Raw genomic sequence first — 21,706 nt, 5'->3', positions numbered from 1 at the left:
TTATATGTGGTGCAAGAGCTAATTTTCCTCCTGACCTTGCAGGATCCACAGTAAATCTTTAAGAAAAGATGCTTTATTTACTTATTAACATTCAGACATTCAGCATTTAGAGCAGCCCTGCAGTGTTTGTCTTCACTACCTTTCCCCCCAATTGTAATATAGAAATATCTGGACCCCCCCCCCACCCCACCCCGCTGCCCCGATATATTCAATGCATTTGCACAGAAGGCAGAACGATTTGATTCCGAGTCATCACAAGATATAGGAGCGCTGAGCTGGTGCTGGAGAGGAGCACGGAGAGGGCATGACACTTACGTTCAAGGCATTCTTAGCAGCCTCTGCCTCTGATCGACTGTCAAAGCTGACAAACCCCACCGGCTGGGGAGACAAGGAGACAGAACAAAAGGAAGAAACATGGTTTAGGGCAGAAGACTGAGTCTGCATTTCTGTCTGAGTGACATAGACATGTTGTTCTTTATATATTTTTTCCCTTTTTTTTTTTATCATACCCACACCCCTCCTCCTCCTTCCCTCTCTCTCTCTGTCTCTCTCTCTCTTGCCTTGTTTATAAAGCCGTGGCGACCAAGAGAGGAAGAGGGGAAGAGAAATAGAGGCTGGACGCTCACTCTGTACGAGGAGAGTTCATCCTTCATCTCCCCGATGCCCAAATACGGGCAATGTGAGAGCAAGAAAGTGCATGTGAGTGAGTGTAAGAGAGGCAGAGAGGGGGGGGGGGAGCTTGAAAAGGAGAAGAAACAGAGAGAGAGAAAGGAAGAAAAATGCGAGGGGGGGGGTCTTGAGAATTAGAATTTTAGAGGTTAAAGGTGAGAATATACAAAAGAGAGAAAGTGAAGCAAGAGGTGGACATAGTTGGACTCCTCTAACAGGCCGGTCACTGCAACACATTCTTGTTTACATCCACTTGCGTTGTATCCTGGTGGCGATACTTTAGAGTCACAATCGTAAAGGTGAGTGAGCGAGAGATAGAAAACAAAAAAAACGACAAAGGCTGCCGCCGGTTTGTGTTTTACGAATTTTTAACCGATGCTGCAGATGTGATCTAAGAATAAACATTTCTAATGGAGCATGTTTGTGTGGATAGGGACGTTAGGAGGTGGGGCTGAGGAGAAAATGAAATTCGCTAAACATGTTGTTCCCGTGAGGCTGCACTGCTGCGTGTGATCTGCAAAAAGCTGTTCCAGGGTTATGGGAATTTTGAACAAGTATAGTGAAGAAGGAGGAGAAGGAGGAGGAGGAGGAGGGAAAAAAGAAAACATACACACACACAAAAAAGAAAGTCGGACTAAGTGAAGACGTCAGGCAGCGGAAAGTGTAACAGGAATATAAATAGAAAGGGCCTGAGATGTGGCTCTTGCTATATAAGGAGATGGCTGCGCGTTTTCCTGACTGGAAGGGAGAGCGAGATCGATTGATTTACGATGCCATTGTCATTGCCGTTAGTCGGGAGGGAAGTCGCTGTAAACAAAGCCTGAGGAATGTTGCGCTGCCTTTGCACTTGCGAGACCCGACGGAACACAAGCATCAGCTGACGCTTGCCACGCGGAAGATGGCAATTATTATGAAAGTCTGGGGCGAGGTGGATGCCAGCGAGAGGCCAAAGTGCACAGAGAGTTGCTGAGTGTCTCGCGTATTCATTAAACAGGCAAAACAAAAACAAGGGAAACCTGCCCGAACCTACATTGTGAAATTTGGAGTTGTGCAGGTTAAGTCAAACCTCAGGACTAAACTGTAGCATTGATTACCCGATTAATCAATTGATCAGCATTATTGGGGGGGATGATTACTGTAAGAATGACTTTTCATTAGGGGGAAAAGCTGAATTTGACAGCTTGAAAATCAAAAGATACTTGAAAATGTCGAGCCCATAGACTTTAAATAAAGATGAACGACGTGCCTCCTGGATACAGACGCCGCCATCTTGCACACTTGGAGCCAGAGCCTTTGCAGTAGCGATCGGGGGATGAAGCCAATCATGAATCGGTCTGAGCTGACAAATTTACTCATAAACTACCTAAAATGACAGAAACCACCTTTGTGTCAACTTTTACTTCAACGCAAAGTATACTGAGTAATTTTAAAAGCAAAAATTGTTTTCTTATTTATTCAGTTTTATTAATTTTAAATGGAATTATTGGGAATAAATTAATCAAGAAGATAATTTTTACATGAATTGGTAACACAATGAGGTTCAGGTGCACCTAGATGTATTAAAAGATGGACAATATATTAACATGGCTGCTAATTAGAAGTTAAAAACTATTATAGCGTGAAACAACACTAAAAATAAAAAGGGAAAATGCCAAACCAATAGGATTTTACCTGTCCTGAAGAATTTTTCACTACCTGGAAAAAAACTTAACTTAGCAGTTTTATACTCTACTCAGCACATTCACTCTAAATCGCCCTAAACCTTCCTAATGAGCATGTCACGTCTTTATGGGAAACAATGTAATGTGCTAATAAGTACAGTGTCATGCAGCTAAATTGCTTTACTCTGGATGTGGACACCTGCCAGCCGAGCTCATTTTCAGTCCTGCGCCCCCGGAGGCAAAAAACTCCACCGTCAGTACCGCTTTTGTCAAACACGCTCGCTTTGACACCTCAAAATTCTTTTCAATCTCCGTTCCCATCCCTGCACGTCCCCACGGAGTTGACTGTCGTTGACTACAAGCAGACTGCGCGACTGCCAAAGGCAAGTTGGTGCAACACCTCCCCCCCTTCCCTCCTCAAAATATTTTTTTGCCCGCTATTCCAGGTACCGGCTGACAAAAGGTGCTAATCCATCATAGTCAACAAGGTGTAAACACAGGGAGAGAAAGACGAGAGGACAAAAGGGGAGACAAAAGAATTAAATGTGTTGATGAGAATAAAGCAAACAGTAACAGAGTGAAGCGAGACTGACAGATGCCTTCATTCATTAGTTTCTTTGTGTAGAAACACAGCGCTCGGCGTCTTGTAGCTTACCTGTTTCGAGGTGAGTTTTATCAAGGAGCCTTCATAACCCTGAAACAGAGAAAGACAATGGTGGAGCTGTGAGTTAACAAAGACGAAAGCTATCATGTAAAGAACAAGATATTTTAGGAATTCTAATGAGCAAATGGTTGCAAAGAATTTTTTTTTGCATTATAACAATTGAATTAAGAAACTAGAAAGGCATGAGTAGAGTGCAAACCAAGGCCCAACAGTCCCCGTATGACACCACATTTAAATTCACTAAATCCAGATTTTTATTGGGATCTGAAAAAACACTGTATCTCACAATGTTAAAGAAAGTCAACAAAGGAATTCTGGATCTGCCCCCAAATCCAGATCCGCAACAAAATTTAAAGGGTTGACCATATTTTCTATGTTCCGTGTCTGCTGATAGCTGTGTACTTGCACCGGTCACATGTACAAGCCCATGGTTCCATTCATACAGAACTGAGGGTCAGCGTGGGTCTGCCGTTCCACACATGCGTACATGATCCCACATTCCATTCCAGTAGGTAAAGATATTGCACAAACAAATTTGGACAAAAACATAACCTCCTTGGCAGAGGGGAAAATCTTCTATATTTTTTTTACATTTGCAGAGTCACAGTTGTCTACATCAAGTTTTATTACATGGGTCAAAGGTCTCGTATGAAGACCACATGAACCGGATTGTCATGTCTTACCCCCTTAATTGAGATTTACAGCTTTCAAGATATAAACTCAGAGAGTGCATACCATCAGCATGATCTAAGAGCAGGATTAGATGCATAGCAATTGTCCCATTATTCACTTTAACAGTGCTGCCCCCTCCAATTAAAGTGCATTATTCCATTATTTCGACTGGGCCAAAAAGCTTGCGTCATTTACACGCCTTCACCTGAGCTTACGACCAGGACTGTTTGTGCTGTGACAAGTTGAAGATTCTGAGGTGAAGCAAAATAAGCTTTGTTGTTGTATCAAAGGCAGCCAGACGTTTTTCCATGACACACACACACACACACACACACACACACACACACACACACACACACACACACACACACACACACACACACACACACACACACACACACACACACACACACACACACACACACACACACACACACACACACACACACACACACACACACACACGGATCAAGATGTGATTGAACCTCAGCTTCAGGAACACAGACACCTCGCGAGAGAGTTTCCATTGCCGTTTATTTCATCACCATTAACGGAGGTCCCATTGACAGCATGGAAAGACGGCGGCTAAGAATAGCTGCAGTCCATCCATGTAAAAAACATACTAACATACCTTAAAAGGTCTGAACAGGAGATAGAGCTCCCGCGGCTTGATATCCAGCGGCAGTCCACTGACGAATAGCGTTCGGACCTGGGGAAGACAAGAACGAGAGATCATGTATTTTTCATTAACCTCCAGGTGTTATAAATAGCTTCCTTGCATACCTGACAGTAAAGGATGAGGTTATGTGGAAAAAGGACACGGAAAATGAGTTAGATTATTCCCAGGGTTGGCTTGACAGGCAAAGATAAGACTTCTAAGATACTGATGGGGATGAACCTCAGCTCAGCAAACACTCTCTCTCTCTCTCTCTCTCTCTCTCTCCACACACACACACACCCCCCCCATCATACCTTTTCTACACCCAGTGTTTTGTGTTCTCCTGTGTAATCTATAGCCGGCTGTGTTTTATGGCGATCCTCCCTCACAGCTCTAGCCTCTGTTTTAAATTTGAACTTTTCAACTTGCAACTTGAGCTGGCGTTGCTGGGGAATTACAATGTATATGTTAGCTGAGGCAGAGTAAAGGAACATTTTAGTGAGAGAAGGTGAAAAACCCACAGGGGGAGTAGTAACTCCGATGTGCTTTAAGGCGAGGAAGAGGTTTTTATATTATATTATAATGTGGGTTGACGGAGAAGTAAGGCACTAAGTGCACTGCAGGTGCAAGTTAGTTTGTCTTAAAATCCTTATTTTTAAAACACAGTCTAAACCCAGTTTTTAAATTGCTACAACCTCAGCATCAACCCTGACAGATGAGCAAAAGTGAATATGTAAAAAAAAGTCAGCAGAAAGTGGGTGGGTGAGGGTGAAGTCATCTTCTATGTGCTGCTGAGAAATGTACAAGACAACACACTACAAATTTACTGAGGTCTATAAACTTAAAAGAGTGAAGCTGAACTACATATGTTTTCATGGCCTGTCACTAAAACATCTAAAAGTTTAATTACAACAGCAGAGGTGCTAATATGGATTTATTCACCTCGGCCAGGGAGGTTATGTTCTCACCTATGTCACCTATTTTTTATTATTGAGGTCCAGACAGACCAGACACAGCTAGACTAATATGGAGGATTGTTTGGCCTTGGTGGAGGTAGGAATTCCACTGAGAGCAAAGCTAAAAAACTAATCATTTAAGAATTGATGATTTAAGACAGAAAGTAAATAAACTGCAGTTAAGATAGAAACTATATGGTCCAAACAGGGTATGAAGATTAAGCGCAGGGCAATATAATGTCTATTTTTTACCTCTTTATTTACGATGATATCTATATCTTGATTATCTGAGAATAAGAGACCAATACCGCTTGCATACCTGTGCGATGCTGCTTGCATAGCTTAATGTACGGACTAGAGACAGGGCAGAACAGCCACAATGTGCTTGTCCAGGGGGCAAACGCTATGTGTGCATGCACGTGCACTTTGATATGCCAACCTAATCCAACCAGCTGCTCCAGCTTCATACTTAATGCACTATACGAGAGTGGTATCGATCCTCTCATCTCACTCTCAGCACTAAAATGAATAAAGGTATTTCCCTAATTTTATTCCACGAGACTCCTAATGGCAAGTGGCACTCCTGACACTTCTTTATTAAACAGGCCAAAATCGTCAATTTGAGCCTTCGCCTCCTATTTTTGCAGCGTCACTCTTTAAAACCACACGACTGTCAAACTGGCATGACTTTAAAAAAAAAAAGCTTTTGTGCTTCTTTCCACACGTGCACACACATTTGCAGCAGCGCCAGCATTTAGTAAACACAGACATGGCAGCACAGTGCAAGACGTATACTGGAGGTGCTGAGACGTCCTGTCACAGCTCACGAGCGCAGATCTGGTTACGATTAGGAGGAGAGAAGAAAAAAAAAGAAACAGGGAAATTCTATTTGTTGCATGTCTGTGCTTAATGTAGGGCCAAAGGAAAGGGTTGTTAACACAGGTATTTATAACTATAAACTACATGCGTCTCCTATTAACGCAGCAGCTTCGTTTTTTACATGTTATCTTGTAAACGCTATAGAAAACACTGAAAAATAATCTTTTTCCCCCAATATAGTGCTGCTAAGATAACTGTGGAAGACATGAAGCGTTAGATAAAATTAAAAGGAAATGTATTGTATCTATACAGGCACTTATCACACCTCCTACCTGGAATTATCACCTAATTAAACTTGGCTGCTACAGGAAAATAATTGCTTTAATTCACTGGAGACATTCGAATCAAACAATAGACTGTGTGCATCAAACGGCTCCACCCTGCGCACTTAAATTCAACACTGTAATGGTGGATTTGGACGAATAATGTAGTTATTTATTGAATAATCTGATTCTATTCAAGGGCGATTTTACAACAGAACCGTTAGCATGCAGTTACATTGTGCATAGATAAGATTCAAAGCTCCCAGATTCATTTGATTGTGGATTCACAACTCAGGGGACAAAGGAGCTGCTGAACTAACACTACACCTCATTCCCACATGTAACCTGATACGCACCACTGATGCCAAAGGCAGAGCACCACACAAACAAAGCAGCTTAGCAACTGAGGGTGGGGGGGAGCATTAGCCTGTGAGTGCAAAACCGACCATCCAGTCTAAAAAAAACAGAAATCTCACCTCCGACTTTCTCACCTTCACTCTTATCTTATCGTATTTTATCTGAGCCGAGCTGGACCCTGCAGGGGCCATCGCTAGGCTCTGTCTCTGGCAGATCTGATTAAACAAACTCTATTGAGGACCTCCTTATATGGAGCTACATGGGAACAAAGAGTCACAACAGGATGGTATCAATCAGACACGAGCGAGGGCCGTCACTGACAGCTGCTGGGGCTGATAAAACTGTGTGTGTGTGAGTGTGCGTGTGTGTGTTTGTGTGTGTGAGATGTTCAAAATACTAGTGTTGCTGAATCTTCCGATCCAAGGTGTTTGAGGAGTTGACAGGGACAGGTTTTGTTTTTCATTGATGTTTTTAAGGGTATAATTCTTGATGAAGCTACACGACCACAAAAAGCGCCCAGAAGAAAAAGACCTGCTGCCGTTGGGATGACAGATTTATATCTCCCTTCTGGATCACTGCAAGGCAACTAAACAGGCTCTAACTTTTCGTTTAAATAATGATTTATTTTTAGATACAATCATGTCTACTAAATCTTGCTCCTTGACATCTCTCCAACACTACCTTAACGTTTGGCTGGCCAACAAATCGAGAAAATCTTAGTCATCTGTTCTTCCCTTGCCAAACTATCAAAGCTCCCACCTTTGATTTATCTCTTATCTCCAGTCACGAGCCTAATAGACACATTGGAGCTTGAAAAGTTGAGTTCAGCTAAAACACACATAAACAACAGGTCCTCTGCACCCTCAGAACAATGGGACATTCTTGGCTGAGCCGGACCCCATTCCTGAGACTTCCTGACGTCAGCTGTTGTGATATATGATCGTTTCGCCGTGTGTCCGCCCGGTGAGGAGCTGACTGCACATGCCACATTCGGGATGATTCACAGGCAAAATGTGTCAACAGCTCTCTCCTGCAGACATCTGCTTTTGATTACAGTATCAGTCTTTATTGCTGTTGCTTTGAGACAAGCTCCAAAAGACAGAGAGTTGGCTGCCACAAGGTGAAGTGAGACTTTTAAGCTTTCATGATGCAGTAAACTTATCTGCAGGTCAGGCCATGGGTTGGGCAGATTCATAAAAGCAAAGATTAACCCTCAGCCTCTGTATTATTGGGTTTTAGAGACATTGTTTTACTGGTTCCTTGTGAGTCGCATACCTGCATTTCCATAGTGGTGCGTGGCCAGCTACGGGCCTTTGAATCATTGACCATTTATGGCGTGCTCACACACCGACATGCATGCAGGCTTCGATCAAAAACAGCAGTCCCTACCTACCACAAGCCAGCTGAGTACTTCACAACCGTCGTACCAGTGCAGTTCCCTGGCAACGCCTTGGCGGAGGCACAGCAGAGTGTGGCGCCCCGGGCCAAAAACATCAGATCCTATTAAGGCCACTTCTGCAGCAAGTCCCAGGAGATCAATGCACCTCTAATCAGAGGTCTGCGACTCCACAAGCCCTGGATGAGGTCATCACCCTATTGATACTCTATTATTGCACCTTGCAGGTTTTCTGGTGCCACCCTGAGTTTGTAGAAGGAGGGGCGAGAGGTGTGTGCTCACAACACAGCTCGGCTGCTCAAGTGTGTTAAGGTGCTATCTTAAAGTCTGGTTTATAGCAGCTTGGGTCTTATTTTGGTCTGGCTTGTTGAGATCTGGTGAAATACCTTGGTGCTTACCAAACTGACTGTTGAGATTTCAGAAGTTACAACTAACGATCATTTTCATCAGCGTTTCAAATTCATTATTTTATCTATAAAGTATAAATCATCATCAGTGTAAAGTGACATAGTCAAATTAATTGTTTTACTCGACAAACTGTTCTAAATCCAAAATATTCAGACGATCATGAATGAAAAAAGCTATAAATGTTCCAGGTGGAAAAGCTGGTCGAAGATGAACCAGGAAGTTGATTTGGATGTTTACAATGGACAATTTGGGTAATACTTTTACTGTTCGCCTTCATTTCCTCCAAATAAATCTCACTGATCTGGAAGTTTGTTTCAAATCTGTCTGATCGTGTGACAGCGTAAGTTTCTTGCTCTGTTGGACTTGTTTAATGATGTTGCTGTTGTCAAAGTCCAAGTTGTAACGAGCTAAAGTTATCCTCTAAATGAGCCAGATGAAAGAGATAAAAATAACGCAAGGATGATACACTGAGCTAAAACATCTGGTGTTAAAAATATCGCAGAACACAGAACACCAAATTGTTTGAAGGGGAAATCTTACTTAGGCTCCGAGACAAAGCCACCGACCACCATCAAATGCCATGAAGCTCTAATGGACAAAGCCATAACTGAAAGCTGTAACAATAACTGACTGGAACGGCATTTGACACATGCATTTAAACGTGTAAAATATCCTCCTGTGCAGCCTGCAATTTGTCCACCATTGTGATGAAGCAGCCTGATTTGTCAAATTAAATGACCTAGCAACTCATTCATGTGCCGTTTCTATTCAGCTTGCTCGAGTCATAAAATTGGTTACACCGATCGCCTGAAATGCCTTTTATCTGCCACGCTGTTTGACTTTCTCAGGTATTTCCCCCCCCGAATTTAATTGAGTACTTTTTTGACCGTCCATTCCGGCTGAAATGAGGGACATGACCTTGGTGCAATGTGAGATGATTACTATGTGTTTCTTTCCCCCCTCCCTGTGGGTGAGTGTATGTGTGTTCGACAGCCGAGTTAATAGATACAGGCCCTTTAAGCCCGATGTAGCGGGACACAGATCTAACCTTGATGCCTTGAAAGGGAGGATACAGTGTCCGGGCCTATTGTGGAGCCTGAGTGTACGCAACAATGCTGCAATTACCTGCATATGAAATAAAAAAAAGCTCATTCCTTGCACACCCGCGATAGTTGCTTTCAAGTCTCCGTGCACGAGTCTCTGTTCACTGTGACCAAGCTACAATCAAAGTCTACCCATAAGCCCGTGTGAGCTCAGGGCAAGCTCAGTTTTCTTGCATCAGTTGAGTGCCACGTTATTAAAAAACAGTCTAACTGACAAGACTCCCACTCTCCTCTGCCATCTTATAGTTGTCACTGCTCTGTGTTGGCATCACCCTCCATCATCATCACAAGTTCCCCCCCCCCCCTTCATCTTCCGTGTCGGAGAATGTGAAGAGTGAGAGATGGCAGACCCGAGAGGTGTCAAACCACCATAAATGGACGACTCCGTTTGTCTGTTAATAACCAGGGTTCAACGGGGTCAAGTTTCACATTTACGGTCAGAGGTCACAGGTTAAGCCACGGTTATTGTGCAGGTCAGGGGTTAACTGTGAGGTTGAGCACACTCCCAACGTCACGGTGGAGCTGCGAGCCGAGAGTTTCTTTGTTTTTCTCCCTCTCGCTGCCTCCCACAAGTGCTTTTGAGCAACAAGTACAGCCCTGTAAGGGTCTGTAAATGTTCCAACAGGTTAACCTTTAAAAGACATTTAAAACAAATGACCTCGGAAAACCGAGAGAGCGCCCACTTCACTGTGTTTTTCCATCTCTTGCTCAGTGACTCTTTTCTCCCTCCCCTTCCCCGGTCTTGAATGAAACGCAGTGACACGCATGTGCTCGATCTTTCTCATCAACCGTCTCTGACCTGAGCAAAACAAGGCCCTAAGGTGTCATTTGGGTGACGTGTGGGAGATAAGGCCGTCCCATTCACGGGGTGTCAGCGACGCAACAGCTTGACTGCTCGGCTGTCGGATCAGAGTTCATCAAAATCTTTCATGCCTGCTTGCTCTCTTCTTCCCTTTCTCTTATCTGATGAGTCTCGAAGAATGGACTTAACATTCCTAAGTGTTCATTAACGTAAACTAATCGGCCAAGTCCATGTCAGCCTCTCCTGTGCTCTCTTTGTTGCTGCTTCCCCAAGTGGACACCTTAAACTGTTTTTTTGAGGTTGTGTGGGCAAAAGGTTAAAGTATCAGGTGCAAGTGGAAAAAGAAAACACGGTGAATACTCAATTATTCTTTGTGTGTCCAGGAAAAAAAAAAGTCTAAACCTGCGGTTGATAAGTAGTTTTACTTATACAGACGTTCTTTTGTGTTTGTCAGAGATAATGCTCCTGAGAACAATGATCATCTTGTTATCAGTATAAATCAATAAATGTGAAATTGTTTGAATAAAAGATAGCAAAACAAATGCTCATGAGAAAATTCCAATAGCCTTAGCTGATGACTTGATTTGGAACATTTTCTTAGAGAATTGTCACTGTTCAATAATTATATCAAAATATACTCACATGCTGAAAGCTGGGGCCACAGAATGTTTGCTTTAGCTTCATAAACATTTTTTTTTGTTTTAAATTGATTTTTGGGATGTTTGTAGGATCTGTTCTTTAAATATGAAATAGTTTAGTCTGACTTACAATTAGCTGTAATTGAAGCGTTTCAGGGGTCAACCCACTGATGCACATCGACAGACTTTTCGAGTTTCGAGTTTTGGCCGCACCTTTCCAAACTAATCTAGACTCTCATTCACTTTGTTTCCGTTCCGCCTGGCTCGCCTCTGTCTTCCTTCCCATGACCATAAACGGTCGTTCTGTTCAGAAATGTCAGGGTCAGGCTTTCAACGTATGGGCCGATAAGGGATAAGGAAAGAGTGGCTACTGGGAATAAAACGGGTGCGAGAGAGAGAGAGAGAGAAGGCAGGATGAAAAAGAAGGGAGGGGTAGGAAAGAGGGGGAGAAGAGGAAAGGCAAAATTATAAACAGTGCCAGGGTGGAGGGAGAGAAAAGTGGGGGGTAAGGAAACGGCAGGAGAACAAGATAAAGGGTGGGACGTAGGAACGGAGTGGAGGAGGAAACGGAGGGGAAAGGAGATAAAAGTGGAGAGAGGGAGCAGAAGAGGAGGAGGAGTACGGGGCGGTTGGAGTAAAGAAAAAAGATGAATTTGAGAAAATGGTGTAGAACATGAAAAAAGTCTAAAGGAGGGTGTAAAGAGAGACAGAGACAGACCTCACAGTGAGGTGGATAATTATAGCTTGTGAGTAAGCAATATTAAGTGGAGGTGACTGAACAAGCTCATAAATACAGTGTGACAAAGCAGGACAAGATGGCTGACGCTGTCGAGGCACGAGCTCGCACTTCCCTCAACTCGAGCATCATTAATTACAAAAGCAAAGTTGACAACCGACGCCTTTTAAGGAACGCGGCGCCACATTAGAGGCTCTCTCCTCGCTCCTGATCACTTTTTATATATTTATTCAAATGTATCCTACATTTCTTGTAACGCTGTCTCTTTTTTTTCTTCTCACAACTGTTTTAAAAGGATTCTTTTGCCAGCCGCTCCTGACGCTAAGCCTTGTTGTTGTCTTTTCAAATACCTCTTGTCGCACAGCTGACAAATGGCTAAGATAAGATGACAATTCCCCTGGCGCTTTTATAAATAAACTCCAACCTATCAGACGGGCAGACGGGATAGGGTTTTACTGTTTGAGCCGTATACAGGGGCTTTGTATAAATGTATACTTTATCTGTGCGTTTTTCACTGTGATTGTAAAAATACTTCTTTATCTACAGTAAATAAAAATTCAACAATCCGTGACGCTTTTTGCATCTTTCCCATTTGCCCTCTCAGGGCCACTTTACCTTCTAAAGCTCCCCATGCGATAGCGTTTCATGTCACAGAGCGTTAACATATCTGCGTGCCCTTTTCATAGATACATGCACACGGACGGACCACACACACGTGCCCACGCCACCGTGCTGCAGTGCGGCGTGGCCTCCCTCCCGCTTTACAGTGCCTCTCCAGCAGCGGAGCACCCCCAGCTACGTCTCTTAATGGAAAAGGTCACGCTGGCCACATGACCTGTTATTTGAGGAGGACCCGGTGGATCCCCGAAGCAGGCTAAGCACAATCCGAATAACACCCCAGGGACACACGCCGCATTTGGTGAACTCTTGCTTGAGTGATATTATGTTTCTCGTTGGGCGCTCGTAAATATCCACTTACGTGTTTATGGTCAGCCAAGAACTACAATCAACAGATGTCTGACAAGGTTGAAACTGCCCCTGCTGTGACATATTGTAACATCCAGTAACACATTTCACGTAGAGGATAGTTTCGTCCTGTAGAGGAAACAATAAAAGCGTCGGCACTCTGAGTTCAGTCGTTGGACAAAAATCAGGTGCAGTTTGATGGTGGACCTCCAGCGCTGGGAAAGCTGGGCCGGTCTCGACTTAAATAAACATGAGTTGGCTTAAGGGAAATTGACAGCTAAGAGGTTAGAGGTCAAGCTTAGTCGGGTGACTGGGTTAGCCACGATGCATTCCATGTACTCACTGCCTGTACTGCATGTCTTCATCGTTCTCTCTCTAATGCCATTCCCTTCGCTCTTTAATGTGAACAACAACAACAACACAAACTTAGCCAGAAAACAATAAAATAAATCATCATGTTGCTTTTCTATGATTTGATTGTTGTTTGTGTAAAATATGAGGCAATATTTCAAACTCCAGACATCGTCTGACCCTCAGTTCACAGAAAAATATTCAATTCCTACAAAAAAAAGAAAAGCAGCAAAACCTTGTTTTTGAGATTCCAGGAGAGAACAAATCTGTCTGTGTTCACTAGATAAATGACTTGAATGATTAATCAAACAAATGAAAAGGTTAATCAATTAAATTTTTAGCTCCAACGAAGGATTAATCTGCTGATTATGTTCTTGATTAATAGTTTGGACTCTAAAATATTCCTAAAGTGACGTATTCAAATAGTTTTCTTTCTCCAGCTACTAATCCAGGAGCCTAAAGGCTTTCAGTTCGAAAAATAAATTTCAAATAGAAAAATTTCCATCAGCTAATCGGTTAATCAATCAATTATATAGGCACTAAAAAAAGTAAATAACATTTCAATGTGACTTTGTTGAACTGGGTTTGTTTCCCTCGTTGCATGCACTCTGTCATGATATGTTACCTTCCTGATAACACAAACACGGCTGGAATGTGTCACCTCACCACAGGCTGTGCGACTGTACTTCACATCACTGTCTCCCCAGTTCAGGAGGAACAAAACCTCCACAAAGACTCACTGACTTCTTTAAATTCGACTTTTCTAGAAAATCAAATCTACACCGCAGCTCCTCTCATTCCATACAAGGTCTGGAATCCGCAGCTGGTCACAACGTATCTTTGGCGTCTGCCATGTAAGAGACGGTATGTCACCTCCACTACATCAGTGGCCGTTGAGTGCCACAGAATGTGAAAGCATCCAGAACACCCGATAATGGAGCTTTATCAAACCAGCACGCAAGATTAGACGCTGCCGGGGCTGAAACCTGCATACCTTCTCTGCAACAAGACCATGTTTGGTGAGCACTGGTCCACGGAAGATAAACATTAAGCATCATCGGGCTTCGGTGCAACGCTGACGATGACGTGTGAGGCTGAGCAATGAAGCAGGCATGGGAAGCCGAGCTCGCTACGGCGCTTTACTGGTGCGAATCAGTGATCCATTGAGTCGCATACTCGGCAGTGCAAGAGGCTGCTGTTGTTCAGCATGTGAGAGTCACACCAGCAGGGTTGTTAAACTTTGACTCTCATAAGGTCATACTTTATGGTTACTTTAGTGTTGTTAAGAACGAAGCTGTTTGGTATTTTCACGTTGAGTGCTTTCGACAAGGGGAACTTTGTGGACGCTCCAGTGCAGGAGTCGGGATGAGGAACGTCGTTAAAAGACTTAAACACTGAAGCTGCAAACAACATCCAACGTCCGTCCAATTAGTCCCTTCAAAGTGAGCCCATGTGAGAATACAGCAAGAAAATGTCCAGAAATTTAAGAGTGAGCAGTGGGAGTGTCAATGACGTTTCAAACACGTGAGGGAAGCAAAACGGAAAAAAACTAAAAGAATATCAAGAATCTCAGGATGAAAAAGTAATGAGACAAAGATGCCAATAACGAGATCTTAGAGCTTTTGACGACAAGTGAAGATGACAGCTGAACTCTCACGTTCTTGAATCATGTGGAAAAAATGCAAGTCATACACACGAATTAGTCACATTATTCTCTGTCTCGTGTGTTTTTGTGTGAATCTCCACACCCGTCTGCAAAAGTGTGCGAGTAAACGATTGCACCTATCAACACCTGCTTGTGTACGTGTGTGTGGATGTGTGTGCGTGTTCCATCGAGTATATTTAAGTTGCTGCCGGTCTGGATGGCTTCCAAACATTTCCACCATCATTAGATTCCTCTGGTCATTGCTCTCTGTCGTCTACACAGTAAAAGAGGTTCGTCTCGTCCCTCTGCTTGTGTGCATCAGAGAATTTAAAACAATCTTTTTTGAGGTTTTTACATATTAAATAGAAAAAAAAAAGATTATTCCAATTTGGGGTTTAAGGTAAATCAATGACTTGTTTGGTTTATGAAATTTCAGAAAATAAGAGTCACAGGCTCAGATGCATTTGGTTGCAAATTTTGTGTGACAACTCATCCATAAGGCAAACGTGTTCAGTGGAATAATAGAAAAAACACAAAGGAGCAGAAAATCCTCACATTGGAGTTCAATCATTAAATATTGTGCATTTCTGCTCAAAATGTGACTTATATAAAAGTCAGTTGCCTCAATTCACTAACTGATCATTTTAGCTCTCAAACGAAATTCCTATATACGCTGTGCTGAGTGATGCATTATTAGCTGGTAAATAGAAATTAATCAGATAATTATCTTTGGTTGAAATGATGTGGAGCCATCTCCCAGCTAAAGCAAATAGGTTGCACCCTGTGGTGCAGAAACAATGTGTTGATGAATTGATCAACAGCAAACTACTGACAGCTATGAATCATTGAAGCCATTTCCTAAGCAAACAAATGCACAATTGTTGGTTCTAGCCTGACAAATGTGAGATGTAGATGCTGTCTCTCTATAGCGGCTGATATCAGACATGCGCTGAAGTCTGGACATTTTCCGGAGGGGCTGTATGGGAGAACGCAAAACGTCCGAGTCAGCTGCTGCCGACGTATTCGGAAGCGAGAAAGTGACGTCTCAAATCCAAATATTTGAGGATGAAAAGAAGTGTCATGCATGAAGAAGAGGCTGACGAAGACATTTGACGATAAGGGCCCGCGTCAATGTGCCTTAAACAACAAACATGGCAGTGGAATTCATACATTGTGTCCTTCTTCCTGCATGCTCTACCCAGCCTGAATGTTCAGGACATTTTTATGTTGTTGTGAACACGTCTGACCTGGACAATCTCCTTCTACGTTCCTCATGTGTGGAAGGAAGACTCGAGAGAATATCCAGAAAATTGGGTCTGTGTCCAAAAATGGCTCATTGTACATTAAAGATTCTGGGGTTTTGAAGTGATGGTCATAAAAAAACGAGACATCTGAGGGGACTTTGTCACCTTTGCCTCTGATAAAGTGTGATGGGCATAGTTGTCCACCTTTGACATTGAAATGATCATCAATACAATAGATTTTTCAGTAATGACAGTAATCATGCGTCCATAAACAGGCTTACTGAAGCACTGTGGACCTTTAAACTCCCCATTAAGTTTCACAGACTTCAGTATTTGAGTCTATTTCTCCTCTGTGTGGTGTTACAGTAAGTGCTTGAACCCACGGTAACCTCAGCGGTGGACCAAATATGGTATTACATCAGGTCGGGGTTTGTTCGGCAATTCAGTTACAAAATGACAAAAACAATACGCCGAGCCTTCATCAGACCGCTCCAAGAGAAATATCTGATATGATCTCATGTAGCCTTTCTTACATCACTTGGCTGCGGATGTGGGGAGCTCTGAAATAACAGTTCTTGCCGCCCGAACGGGGATATGTCCGTGCCAGCGAAAAAATCACTGCATTGCAAAGCTCCGCTCCACAACGAATTTATTTACCAAGAAGGGCGATATTACGGATCCAGGTTGAGCAATGTTTACAGAGGAGAACGGGAGGAGGAGGAAGAAACTGGGCTTTTGTCCAACATGTTCGAGAGTCATTTTCACCAGAAACTAAACGGATTACGTCACTTTTCCTTTGGACAAACAATATCATTTTAGAGTGTTTAGGTGTAATTAAGTTACATTCGTACAGAGAGGCTCTTCTTGGTCGACTGTAATGCAGTGCATGTGGGTTAAAAGGACTTATTGCCAATGTGTTGCAGCAACAGTGGTTGTTTGAACTTCAATTGCTCCCTCAGCTTCACTGAAAACTAATTTGCCCTGGCTCAGTATTCCCTCTACCACTGCTTCTCAGTGTTGCGTGGAGTCTGGCTTTATGGTACAGTAAAGCCAAGGACTGGTAACACTTAAGTCCTAAGAAAGTTATGATTCTCCTCATTGGCATCCGGGCTTTAGAGCTATTCAGGAACTACATTAGTCATTCATCAACTGTTTCTAATTTAAACCTCAGTAAACATTCAGTATTACATGTTCTACCTTGTTTTATAATTAGTGCTTCATTTGAACTTGGCTACAATATGAGGTAAGTTACTGTAGAAGTAAAACACAATATAAAAGTAATGTGAAAATTAGATGAAAGGTGCATATTGAAGTGAAATAAAGGAACATCTACAGAAGTAAATATTATGAATGGCACTGTACCAGAGGACTGGGCAATAAAACCATGTAACGTGTAAATTTCATCAATATCAATATCACAAATGTTCAGACAGAGAACAGTGCACAGTGAGGACGAATAACACCAAATGGATCTACCTCTAATTTATAGTGTTTATCATTTTCTATTCATGAAGAAGAGTTTATTTCACTGAGGGGCAAGAATATAAATTAGAAAAACTTTTAAATATTATAACATTGCCACATTTAATGTGATTATCCTCAATATTGATTGAATTGTTATTTATTTTATCTTTATTCACTCAGGAGCAAAAATCACTTTTTTAAAAATCTAGATTAACTGAGGAGCAAATAGTCTTTAAACTTAAAAAATATTAATGTATAATGTATCCTGATAATCACCAATATCGATTTAACAATTTCTATTTATCATGATGATGATTGACATCGGCTGAATCGTTTTTAATTACATTTAATAAAATGTTTGACCCTATAACACCAATACATGCATTTTTTTCTTTATCTTGATAAGATTTTGGGGCAAATCTTCCAACTAACACCAACACAAACAACTTTTACAAGCTGAAACTGGGATTCAGCTCAGAAAATACCTCAAAATAAGACACTTTAACAACTACGGGAACATCCCAAAGACACTAAAGGCGAACTTGATAATCTGAAGAGGATAGAAAAGTCTTTATTGTGGATTTATCTGCGTCGGTTTATGAAGTGGACTCATTGAAAGGTGGGTTTTTTTTATTATTGACTCGGTTTCCTCACGTACCTCCTCCTCGTGGTTGGTGAATTCACTCTGCTCGTTCTCCTTCTCGGTTTTGTTGTTGTTCATTCTGCCTCTGTCACTTTCACCTGCACCGTCGTCTTCTTCTTCGTCTTCCGCTTCTCTCGTCGCCTTTCGCTTCTGCGTCTTCTTCCTCTTCGCTTCCTCCAGGTCCGAAATGGTTACTCTTTTTTTTTGCGTAGAAAAGAAGAATGAGGCAGACGACAACAGTCCGCGCGCGGCCGCTGTCCAACTGAGCCGAGCTTCTTCTTCTTCTTTCTTCTTCTTCTTCTTCTTTAGTTTGGCGACATGGAAGATGGAAGGTTGATCTTGTCTTTAATGCAGGAGCAGGAGGAAGGATGGAAGTCAGCTTTGTGTTTGTGTCAGATATTCCTCAGTGGTTCCCTGGAAAAGCTGCTCCGGCTCTTGTCTCTGTTCCCTGAATGAAACACACGGTAAATGTTCGGTGGTAACTTCTCTCCCCATCTCCACGTGAGGGAGGGCGGGGTGCGGGACAGAGGAGGGGTTTAGGGTGCGTGTGTGTGTGTGTGTGTGTGTGGTTGTGTGGTTGGTGGGGGGGCATCGTCTGCTGCTGCTGCTGCTGCCTGGGCTTCATCACGTTTAATCCCAAAAAATAAATTATAATAATAATAGTCAGTAAGAGTCACTTTATACAGCAGCTGAACTCAGCAGGGACGGAGATAGAAGTCACTGAGGTCAGGGGCCCAGGTTCCCCCCTATGAAACCCCCATCTCGATCTGCAAAAAGTCTGATTAGCCACCGAACGAAGAGGCGTCCAAACTTCAGGCTTTATTTAAACGTGCTGGTTATGAAACGAAACGTGAAGGGTTCAAATACAAAATTATAATGTTGTCATATTACAGTTTTTCCAATCCTACAGCAACAAAAATATCCTGTAGCAGCCAAATGGCACTCAGTTCCATAAAGGTGGACTCTGTGTAGTGAGGTGTTCCGCCTGGAATGTTTTTGGTTTATTGGTTTATTGTTGGTTTATTGTTTGAGTATATTTGATTCTTTCCGAGACGGTTACGTAATTCACACAAATTGATTTATTGTTAGGTTTCATAATCTAATACATCAATTATATTTATATTGCATTCATCTAAACCTGGTTTGATTTGGCAGATAAATTTGGCAAATTATTGAAGATACTTAAGAATTGTTATTGTGCTCTGTGACCCATTCTATTAAGATGGTTAACTTATTGGCTCGTACAAAAAACTGTTAAATGGCTCCCAGTGTTTGTGTTTAAAGTTGTTTGGAAAGTAATGTCCTTTAGTTTTACTCAGTATCAATATAGTTTCCTGCACAGTTCACTCAGTAACTTTAACTTAACCTGTTTAAACTTTAACAAGCATTTCAAACCATCAGTTTCCATCATAAAGCTGCAGTCACGAGATGTTTTTCAACAAGCCACGCACACTCAGGATTATTTCCCCATTTCTTTCCCCGTCTCAACACCTTAAAACTTGGCACTCAGCATAATTCATCATCTGTAAAGATGCACAGAGCAGGGGACACAGCCAATTATCAACCTGACTGTATAATAAATTTCACATGCCTCTTATGTAACAACTCTGGAAAGAACTGAGTCTGCAGAGACCCTCATGGGGGGTCAGAGGAAAAAATTCAAAACAACTGAAGTCTTTACTCAAAAAGTCTGGGGTTAGACTCTGATATGTGCAAACAGTAACAGGTACAAATCCAAAAGCCAACTAACCAAAGTAAGCGAACATGACGGCAGACGTGAGGCGATAGCTGGAAGGCAATGGACACACAAGGAGATACAAAGTCTGGTAGAGAACAAAGGAACACAGGGCGGAGAAGAGGTGTAGACAGGAACTACAACTGCAAGAGGTAAGGACGCCAAAATAAACAGGAAATACAGGACACAACGGCTCCCCGCAAGCAAAGGCAAATCTACTCAATCGCCCCCTAGTGGCAAAGTGCAGTATAGGTCAGAAACCCCCGCCTCCTCCATGTTAGTGGATAGAACATGGGCCAAAGTACAAAGACACAGCACACATATGGTTACTGTCATTTTAGGTGGTTCTTATCCCACTGTATGTTCAAGTGTTCATTTTTCCCCGAAGTTTGGCTTCAATTTATTATTTGATTCATAAAAATGGGGGGAAATGTCATGATTGACAGCTGAGACTGACTCGTGATTGGTCGTGCATGGGCCTCGATCGCTGTCTGGCTCCCAACGAGCAAGATGGCGTCACTCGTATCCAGGATATTTTGGCTTCATTTATGCATATTGTAAGGGAGGGAAGACATGTCGTCCATCACTATATACAGTCTATCTCACTTTGTCATTCCAAGGCTTTAGAGTAGTTTTGTCATATCAGGTAAAATAGTTCCTCTCAGAGATCACTGATAAGAAGGAAGATAGAGAGAGAAACAGTGCAGGATGTGCATGTGAAGAGTTACTGGAGACAACACCTGCAAATTGCTCAAGATTGGAATATGATGACAAGCTGCACTAATCCACTGTGAGCTCACCTCAGACAATTTGATTTATGACCTCCGAGTGAGGCAACGGTCGGACCCTGGAGCTATGGAAGTGCATGTCTCAATCACAGTGGGGATGAGCAAACACTAAAAAAACTTCACTGGCACACCTATTATTGTCTCCCGAGCGGGGCAGGATGCAAAGCAGCCTTAAAAGCGGCGATCAGGTGACAAGGCAGCCTTGAACACACAACAGTTATTTTCAGCAACCGCTTCACTTTGTGTTTTTTTTTTTTCCGCGATGAAAAGTTCAAGAGCTGACAGTAGCTCGGCAGTGGAGACTTTGACTATATCTTTGCATGACACTTATTGCGCAGGACAGACTCTGGCATTCTGTGACAGCCAGTGCAGAAAACAGAGCGAGTCACTTTTGCTGAACCTGCAACCCAGAAGCAACAAAAGGAGGAGGAAAAAAAAAAATCAGTCGTCGTGGATCGGACATAGAGACGTGTGCTCCTTCCCCTCCCCGATCATGTCTATATCAATTACTCTGCATCTGAAGCATGCACAATGAAGAAGGGACATGGCAGATTCTTTTATGCTGATGAGAAGCAGTTCGGCACGAGGAGGGAGGGGAGGAGGGTCTCTGAGTCTTCGCAGCAGATAAAAATGGAAATGTTCCCCTTGCTGCTCAACACCCCCTGAATCAAAGCCTCCTGCTGGAGTCTGGGGAGCACGGAGGGGGAGGAGAGGATGGGAGTCGGGGGTGGGGGAAGAGAGAGAGGGGGGGGGGGAGATGTCCCAGCTGTGTTTGACAGGTCTCAGGGCTGAGCTGTGTGGTCTGTTGCTTGGAGAGGGAGTGTGGCCCTCGACGAAAACGCACACACGCACACACACACACGCACACACACACACACACACACTCACACACACCAGGGGGGCAGAAGCGGAGCAGCTCGCAGACAATCTGGTCACGGCGTCCTGGGTAACACGTCAGCAAGCTTTGACATGGTCCAGCCGTACATCGAGGTATCTCTATGTTATCTA

The 21,706-nt window shown here is 42.9% G+C and overlaps 1 protein-coding gene across 6 annotated transcripts in view; it reads right to left on the bottom strand.

Annotated features, from left to right (window-relative positions):
- The window catches only part of LOC118102574 (RNA-binding protein with multiple splicing), a 36,582-nt gene extending 17,924 nt beyond the window's left edge, over positions 1–18,658 (bottom strand). For 3 of the 6 annotated variants that reach the window (XR_004694715.2, XR_004694716.2, XR_004694717.2), the window contains exons 1-4: positions 18,191–18,658; positions 4,298–4,375; positions 2,986–3,024; positions 316–378 (exon numbers count right to left, since the gene is read on the bottom strand). Coding sequence is in view for 1 of the 6 variants with exons in the window: in XM_035148856.2 (XP_035004747.1) it covers positions 316–378; positions 2,986–3,024; positions 4,298–4,375; positions 18,191–18,253 (243 nt within the window). In the remaining 5 variants the exon portion in view is untranslated. The remainder of the gene's footprint in view (positions 1–315; positions 379–2,985; positions 3,025–4,297; positions 4,376–18,190) is intronic. The other 3 variants (XR_004694714.2, XR_004694713.2, XM_035148856.2) reach the window with 1 other exon arrangement.
- Positions 18,659–21,706: the final 3,048 nt, after the last annotated feature.

Source organism: Hippoglossus stenolepis, chromosome 23 (assembly GCF_022539355.2).
Source record: "Hippoglossus stenolepis isolate QCI-W04-F060 chromosome 23, HSTE1.2, whole genome shotgun sequence".
NCBI classification, from domain to species: Eukaryota; Metazoa; Chordata; class Actinopteri; order Pleuronectiformes; family Pleuronectidae; genus Hippoglossus; species Hippoglossus stenolepis.
This window is presented reverse-complemented; position numbering and strand designations above follow the sequence as displayed.